The 8,732-nt window shown below is 52.1% G+C and overlaps 3 protein-coding genes across 3 annotated transcripts; 2 read left to right on the plus strand and 1 right to left on the minus strand.

The window, feature by feature from the left end:
* Positions 1-1,657: 1,657 nt before the first annotated feature.
* CONPUDRAFT_40076 (uncharacterized protein) lies at positions 1,658-2,844 on the plus strand (the record flags this gene model as incomplete). Its single annotated transcript, XM_007775888.1, has 4 exons — positions 1,658-2,012; positions 2,069-2,211; positions 2,260-2,353; positions 2,441-2,844. Coding segments are annotated over 4 exons (996 nt in total), but the record flags the coding sequence as incomplete, so codon positions are not given.
* A 1,817-nt stretch (positions 2,845-4,661) lies between these two features.
* On the minus strand, positions 4,662-5,969 carry CONPUDRAFT_77193 (uncharacterized protein; the record flags this gene model as incomplete). Its single annotated transcript, XM_007776040.1, has 6 exons — positions 4,662-5,074; positions 5,125-5,199; positions 5,254-5,646; positions 5,696-5,755; positions 5,803-5,901; positions 5,948-5,969. 6 exons carry the CDS (start codon positions 5,967-5,969, stop codon positions 4,662-4,664), a joined length of 1,062 nt encoding a protein of 353 aa, XP_007774230.1.
* Positions 5,970-6,173: 204 nt separating this feature from the next.
* On the plus strand, positions 6,174-8,134 carry CONPUDRAFT_158970 (uncharacterized protein; the record flags this gene model as incomplete). The annotated part of the gene is made up of 6 exons (XM_007776041.1): positions 6,174-6,350; positions 6,401-6,616; positions 6,695-6,724; positions 6,770-7,237; positions 7,287-7,409; positions 7,469-8,134. 6 exons carry the CDS (start codon positions 6,174-6,176, stop codon positions 8,132-8,134), a joined length of 1,680 nt encoding a protein of 559 aa, XP_007774231.1.
* Between the last annotated feature and the right edge of the window lie 598 nt (positions 8,135-8,732).

Raw genomic sequence — 8,732 nt, forward strand, 5'->3', positions numbered from 1 at the left:
CGCATGGGTGTGGCCGTCATCCCTCGGGGTCAAAGCGACAGCAGCCGAGGACTCTCAAACGACATATCGAAGCCGATAACCTTTTAAACGCCATAGCATTGGCGCGTCAAACGCGCCAGAATCAGCCACAGGTTCGGGAGGATGACCGCGGTGAACCTAGCAGCGCCGGTAATGATCAGGGTTGGGATGGAGATGAGAATGTATTTGAGGTGTGCATCTTCTTTCATGTGTATGTTATGAGCAAGGTCTAACCCGGCATAGAGGTATGACCGGGAGATGGGAGGAGACGAGGTAGAAGCAGGTGGAGAGGATTTGCAGGTGCGTTGGTAACAGGATATATCCTTCTGCTTAAACTCACGAAAGGTCACTCATCCGAAGCTGCACGAAGAAGACGAGTTATTTCAGACGCAACATGACCCTACGCTTGACGAACATGATCAAGGTGGTCTCAGTGAAGATGACGATTTTTTCGGACGACTCATGCGTGCGAGGACACCATCACCTCCTCCCGAGGACAGTGATGATGAAGACGAGGCACCTGAAGGACCAGTCCCAGAAGGTGTCCAATCTCAGGACCTTCTCGATGAAGTCTTACATGTGCCCCTCGATGACATCTTCGACTTCTCTGATCAGGAAGACCCCGCCTATTACCATGACGAACTTCCTCGCGCCTTTCAAGATCACCCCGCTATCCGCAACGCGTACATACGCGTCTTTGTTCTCATAGTTCGCCACGGGAGCACGCATAGTGCAGCCCAATGCGTTCTCGAAGGCCTCCGTCTTACCATTACTCAAGCTGCCGCAAAGCATCCCGAGGATGAATACCCCGGACTAGACGACTTCGCCTGTACCGTACCCACAGTACTCAAACGACTTGGACTCACGATGGACAACTTCATCGTATACCTTTGCGTATGCGACAGTTGCTGGTCGGTCCACCATCCGTCAACCATACCCGACCTTGATTCGCCAGCATGTACAGTTGAAGGGTGCTCGGGGATTATATACAAGGAGAAACGACTCGCCACCGGCAAACTCAAACGTACTCCAGTCAAAACCGTGCCTTATGTCCCACTTGAACGTGCTATACAACGACTGCTACTTCGCCCTGGTAAGTGGGATCAGCTTCAACACTGGAGGGGGCCAGGCGATGAAGCGGGAACTTGTCGACCTACAACTGCATCCGGTTTCGACGCATTCCCAGATCCTTCAATGCCCATGACTGATGTATACGATGGCTGGGGCTGGAGAGCAATCCAGGCTGGGCTGGAGAGACGGCGTGGAGGAGAATTTGGTATACAGGACGTGGACGTTCACGAACTTGACCAGAGATTTGTTTCCCTGCCATGTGGTCTCGTACTTCAGTTCAACATCGATTGGTGCGTATTCTCTCCCTCTGTTCGCAATGATATTCACGTCGGCTGCAAAACCCAAACTTAGGTTTCAATCCACAAAACGCGACTGTCACTCCACTGGCGCATTCTACGTCGTCATCTGCAACAACCCGAGGGCGATTCGTTACCTCGTCGAGGAAACCATCCTTGTTATGGTTTTACCCGGACCCCACGAGCCCAACTTACAGCAGCTCAACAATCTAATGGGCGTCTTTGTCAACAGCATGATGAGATTAACACGTGGTGTCGATTTCAATGTCTACGACCACGACGTCCTTGAGCCAGTCCATTCTTTTCTATGGATGAATTGTTCAGATCTCCCCTCGCTTCGTCGCACAAATGCATGTCAAAGTCACTCTTCAAAGCTTTTCATGTGTTCTCTCTGTGAAAATACATCCTTCTCGCTCGTTCATCCCTCGTGCTTTGATCCCGCTCTGTTCAAGGCTCGCGAAGACTGGCGACATATCAAGTATTCATTTCGCTCACGTGATGCAGATGAAGAAGGACAACAGATCATTCGAGAGCATCGAGGAGTATCATGGACGCCACTCAATTATCTTGCCGGATGGCAGCCCGCCGGAAGTGCAGCCCTCGATTTTATGCATTGCGTATTTCTGAGTAAGTTTTGTCATTTACACCTTGAAAGCTCAAATCGTGCTTATATCCCGACACAGCGATGGTCAAGCACGTCACGAAGGTTATAATTTATAGTCATGGCCTCCTCAATCCTACACGTGGCGCCAATCCACTCGAGCGACTAGAAACCTTCTTTGAGGAACTAGTTTGGCCACCCGAGGTCACACGCATGCCACCCTCGGTATGTTTCCTGAGACTTGATATAGCAGTCCCACTTAACATTAGCTAGATATCCATTGGGAAAGGTTCAGTCAAAGCTGATCAATGGCGAAACTTGATCAACGTCCTATTCGTTGGCCTATATGTCGCATGGCAACATGATGGTGCCATACCCGACATCGCCCCCCCAGCCTCGGCGGCAAACACCAACATCGCCAAAACCGAAGCCAAATATACAGCTGCCACACAAGCTCGACTACGCCAATACGCACTCGCTCAAAACGCCCTAACTCCACCTGAAGTACTGGATCAGTTATCGAACGTCAAACCCGATCGTAATCTTCGGCGACATTATGATGTTCTCCTTGAGTTCACAGTCGCAGTTCGGATACTTGGTACGCGCGAGATCTCACCTCGCGACGTCCAACGGGGAAGCGCTGCTCTTTCGCGTTCTACCCAAGCTTGGGCTTCAATGCATATTCCTCTCACGCCGTACTGGCATTTCGGTCAACACCTCGGAGAGCAACTCTACAAGTACGGCCCAACGTATGGGCACTGGACGTTCCCTTACGAGCAGCATAACGCCAAGCTACTCCGGTTTAAGCACAACCATCACAAAGGTGGTGAGCTGGAGTGTACCCTCATGCGAAGATGGTGGGCAATCACATTTAATTATGAATTGGTGATACTATTCTTCTCCCGCTACACAGTTACTGATGAGGATGATAGATCTTGCAGCTTGAGGCCTTACCCGAACGCTCACCTGAGGACGACGACTCAATCAAGCTGCTCAAAGAGAGCCTCAAAGCCCGGATGGACTGGACAACATCCGATCTTTGACATCCAGCTTCTGTATTTTATGGTGATAAGCTTCTCACCTTATGTGAATGGTGGAATTTGTATGGACGGGCTTGGCCCAATGTCCGACACATGAGGACCCCACTGATCAGGCCAGGCATGGGCAGTGTGGCTATGCTTCCGCGGACTAGACCACATCCGACATTGAGATAATCATTGACGCCGATACCTGAGCGCTATCAGAAAATATCAATACCGTTAAGAGCCATTGATTAGTGTGGCTATGCTTCCGCGGACTGGACCACATTCGACATTGAGATAATCATTGACGCCGATACCTGAGCGCTATCGGAAAATATCAATACCGTTAAGAGCCATTGATTGGTGTGGCGTTGTGTCCGCGGACTGGACCTTGTCTATCGTGTGACGATGGCTGACGCCGATCAACCAAGACAAAGAACGACCATCATTATAATGACAGTCAACTCACATTGTTTCAGGGTGTCCGCTGACTCGACCCGGTCCACGCTGCGGAGGTAACAACGACGCCGAAATTGATGCGCTATCAACACATATTGCATAGTAACTCTTATACACTATTGTGAGTGTGCAACCCTCCCTACGTCACCATGCACGCCGAAACATGTTTGGACGCCAACTGTTACCAGTATTGGTTATTGTTGTATTAGCATTGGTGTAATGTATTGCGTTCCGAGAAACTATCAGTTGGATATACTGCACGCCGATATCAGCATCATGCACCTGCATAGTACATTTATAGCATCTTAGGTTGATTACGGCGGCTCCGCGGACACGACCGCATCACGTGGGGTCATTCTCCTTGACGCCGATATGGGACTCCCAGGTGCGCCTATTCTTCAATAATACTGTAGCATGCGCGCCCGCAAGTGACTACGATGTCAGCGGACGCCGATCACATATTCAACAGTGATTCCTACCATATTTATAGCCCCATCCTGTATTGCAGAGGCATCCGCGGACCCGAACCCGTCGCAGGCGCTGATGGATTGAGGACGCCGATGTCGTATGACAATCCATGATGTAGTCGACACCTCACTATGATTCACTATTAGATTTGTAGTGTACTTGTGCACACTGTATAGACCATGGACGCCGAAACCCACTTCGCTGCCCAGCGCAGTAACAATACTTCACTACTATTGTTGTAGTCAAGTGTACTTATAACGCCGCGTCCGCGGACGCGATCACTCCAGCCGTCCGCGGATGTCCGCTGGCCCGAGCCTGTCGGCGCAAATGGCCATCCGTGCTGCCGAGCATCTCCATCGGCGTCCCCTGCATACCCTGCCTTTCGAATGTTGATCTTCTTTGACGTCTTTGTGAACGTGAGGCCGTCGATGAGAGAGTTGATCTCAGCTCTCAAGTTCTGGTGCTCCTTCTAGGCATGGCCACATTCCGTGAATGGCTTAATGATATATAAGTAGTTCATGACAGCGATCCGTTATCGGCGTTCCTGTATTGACATGGTCAATGGAGACAAGGCAATGTGCAACGACATATATTTGTTGCTGGTGGCGGGAACATATACTCTGCACCTTTAAAATAAACGTTGGACACAGACCTCAGGCCAGAATGGATCAGACGTTGTTATTGCGTTGTATATACAAGTACATCGAATGTAAAAATGCATCGGCATTAATCAGCATTGATAGCGTGAAGGGTAAGCAGTCCCCCCACCCTAGATAACGCCTTAGCGTCCATTTTACGGGCCTTGATGTCAGTGGAAAGAGTGGGGAAAAGGCGGTCCAAGTCGTGTTGCGCCGCTTGCAGGTTCACGCGAACCAAGTGGGCTGTTTCCTGCACATTGGTGATTTTCGCCCTGACACCGGAAGGCAACGACTTTCGGACAAGGACTTCGAAGAAGTCTGACAAGATTTCGTCGACCGCGGTCCCCATTTCCGACTGCAGAAGCTCGACCATGGTCGCGTTGCGCCATGATCGAACGAGCTTGGTCTTCTTCATAGCAACAAAAGCCTCATCGTCCCACTGATCGGTCCCAACATTCTCGGCGTCGATACTGCTGTTTGCTCCACTGGCAGTTGACTTTTCTGTCCTGATATCAGCACAAGAAGGGCCGGACTTATCACAGGAGACTGACCCGCGTCCTCGGATTCATCGGTGTATGCTGCACCCTGCCCGTATTGACCGGCGTGCGCCGAGCCACTGCGGAATGCTAAAAGAATCATGGGGTCAAGTCATCGTCTCACAGGGATACTGGACGGCGTACCGAATGATGCACTGCGTGGGCCAGCCCCAAGCACGCCGCCTGCATGATCGCCGTATGCACCGTGGGCCTGAGGTTGGCGCATTAACGGCGCAAAGGGAGAGGAGCGGTCACTCTCGGCGTGATGCGAGCCACCCACGAAAGGAGATGTCTCAGCGGTCTGAGATGTGGGGTGACCGCCTCCCATGAGGGGGGCAAACGGAGAGGGCGCGGGTGATGTCGATACCGGAGGGTTCCCTCCCATGAGAGGGGTGAACGGAGACGCGAACGCGCCGATATCAGAAAATGGTGTCGGCGGCGCTGGTGCAGGGGACGTGGACGACGCCGAAGGTTGACGGACTTGAAGACTTGTAAACGGGCTGTCGTCGAAGGCTGAGGCTTGGGCATCCATGCTATCTGCATCTTCGTGTAAGCCATGTTGTAACCTGACCGATCACGTACTCACAATCCATTGGGGTATTTTCGGGGCGTCCCGCAGTATACCTGTTCGCTGCATCGTCCAGATCTGTGGTCGTTCAACGAGTGGGCGGGGATGGTAGGCGATTGACGTACCAAAATTGTCACTGTTGTCTTGTGACTGCATGCCGATCTGGCCTACTCGAACTCCTTTGATGGTATATACCGTTGTCCCAGGTGGTAGACGAAGTCGGCCTAGTCAGTGTTGGGGCTTTGCATGGTATGATGCATGCCCACTCACCTCTATTGCCTGAGGAGGACATTATCAGAAGTGGGAGTGGTGAATCAGCCGAACTGATGAGGGTGGGAGACGGCGGGGACGGCGTTCCTTAGGGTATAAACATATACAAATTGTGAACAATGCGCCGCCTGGTGACGGCTTCCAAATACATACAAACAAACAAACTTTTCTGCCGGACGCGTCATCAAGGCTTCTCCGCACACAGTACCCATCCACTTAGTTCGTCATGCCCAGGTTCTACCTTCCCGATGCAATCCCCCTCGAATTTGTGGATACCGACCAGGTCGACACCGTCCAGAACTTCCTGTATCTACTCGATAATCGATGGAAGCAAATGCTCATGCACGCAAGGATGGACGGCATCAACACAGTGGTTTTTGGAGAGCTATGGAATCGGGAAAGGGTGAGTTTAAGTCCTCGCGTGCCAAAGTAGGTCCCACTCACAACTTATAGGCTTCCCTGGATGAGGTCCTCCATTACCTGTTGAAGCCACTCTTTCCCGACGTCATCTGGCCTCCTTACGTGGTCACTATCTTGCATCAGCGCAGCGCAATATTTGTGCCCGGTTTCGTTGATGACCCTAATGTGTTTGGATTTGCCATGCACCCTGTCCCAGTCGTTCGCAATATCGGCGCCGATTGGTGGAAGAACGTCCCATATTCTGCCACGGTGAGGTTTCTGCGTGTATTTACTACATTCATATGCCTTCTTCATATCGGTACCGACATTTGCTAACGGTGGGCTTAGACTGATGTCCCAATGAGTGGCCCTGGCGAGGTAAGTCATTCTCATCTCGTTATTCACTTGTTAATTTTCGGACAGGACAGAGGGGATGTCCCCGAGTCGGCGTCGGCAGCTACGAACGCCGACGTTCGATCAAGTACACGCAATAGACCCGCGGACGTGGTCATCGGCGGCGACGAGGACACCCCGACCGCGAAGCCAGCCAAGCAGAAGAAACCTGCTACGCAGGAATCTGACGCCGAAGGTGACATCGACGGCCCCAGTGCCCGCAAGAAGGCGAAAGCTATGGACAAGGGAAAGAAGGCGGTGAAGGAGAAGGATGTGACGCCGGCGAAAGAGGCACCAGCGGGGAAGGAGGGCGTGAAAGGAAAGGACGGGTCGAAGACCAAGGCAGGTAGCAAGGCTGCGGGCGGAAAAAAGGGTAAGGAAACTGCACCGCCACCCGAAGATGACGCCGATGAAGGAGACGCCACCGAAGCGGTTGAAGACCCTGCCGCTTCCAAGAAGAAGGCGGTAAAGCTCAAGGGCGGCAAGAAGCCCAAACCAGTAAGGCAATTTAATAGTACAATCTGGCGTGGGGCTGAACCTACTCCAGCCCGTCGACGAATCATCTGACGCTGGCAAGAAAGGCAAGCACACAGTTCTTCCGGTTGAAGGTCAGAACACCTGGACGCCGCCGGCTGATGCGAGCGGCGCCTCTGCATCGATTGGTGGCCAGGTAAGTCACATTCACAATCAATACATAGAATCTAACTTTATTGTCATCGGCGTGGACAGGAACTCAATGTTGGTGCGTTCCTCAAACCATTCCCACCCGGCACGCCGACTCTCCCTCACATGCTCGTTGCTAGACGCTCATTTGTGCCTTCAGATTTACTCTTTGATGACATGGAGATTGGTTCAGAGGTCGAAATGCGGGAGTACCTGGAGCGGCAGAAGGTGTGGGCTCGTAACATCGTCAAGAACTCGGTGACGGTCAACACTCGCTTTGAGGGCCGTCTGGCGGCACAGGACCATCGGATCGATCAGTTCATCACGCGTACAGACGCCAGGATCGCTGGAATGGCCAAGGACATCGGGGCCATTGCGAAGGCCCAGAAGAGCATCGAGGCCTCTCTGAAAAAACTTGCCAAGCAATCTGGCGAATCGGCGTCAGGCCAGCGCGCGTCTTCGAACGTGTCAAAGGACTTCTCATCGGAGAACAAGGACCCGAACCAGTCTCGCATGAGCATTATGCGCCCAGAGCCAGGTGCGCCCAAGCAGTGGACTCTGACGCCTCCCGGGGAACCCAAGGCCCTTTCCTCAGATGTTGCGCAAGATGCGCCTTCCCAGTCCTTCCAGCAGATTGGTGATGACGCCGACGCCGACGAGAACCCCGTTGACGCCGAATCTCCTCGAAGCTCGCCTCCTCCAGCTGCAGAGCCGGCGGAAGAGGATGAGTAGTTCGCGTTGTTGTGCCGTGCATACCAGGAATCCCATATGTCATTTCTTTGTTTTATATACGCCGATCCTTATCTGTTTGTTATCATGCATTTGTACCATATTACTTGTTCGTTGTTCCAGACATCTGAATCATAGACTTTGACATGCTCTGCACTGATGTGAACAGTGTGATTTTTGTTGTGTTTGAATGGAGCTCAAAATCCTCCCATGAACCGATGACGCCGATGATAGAATTCCACCATCAACACACAGCATCCCAAATGTGCCAACTTATCGTCGGCGTGATTGATTCATGGGGTAAGAGGCTGGATTAACACCTATTCCACCCTGTGTATATCGTCTGCAGTCACGAGCTAAGCTGTGGCTTGTTGAGTTCAACCTCAAAGACGGCGTCCAGGGCAGAGGTCAAGGGGTGCTGAAGGTAGGGTTGAGAGGTAGGACGGAGAGGCTGGATGCCTTTGGATAGTTCCACCTGCCTGTGATATCTTGCCTCTCCATCCTACCTCCAGCACCCCTTGACCTCTGTCCTGGACGCCGTCTTTGAGGTTCAACTCAACCAGAAAATTGAGCTTGAGTACAGGTACATACACAATTGCAA

Source organism: Coniophora puteana (assembly GCF_000271625.1).
Source record: "Coniophora puteana RWD-64-598 SS2 unplaced genomic scaffold CONPUscaffold_16, whole genome shotgun sequence".
Classification (NCBI taxonomy): Eukaryota; Fungi; Basidiomycota; class Agaricomycetes; order Boletales; family Coniophoraceae; genus Coniophora; species Coniophora puteana.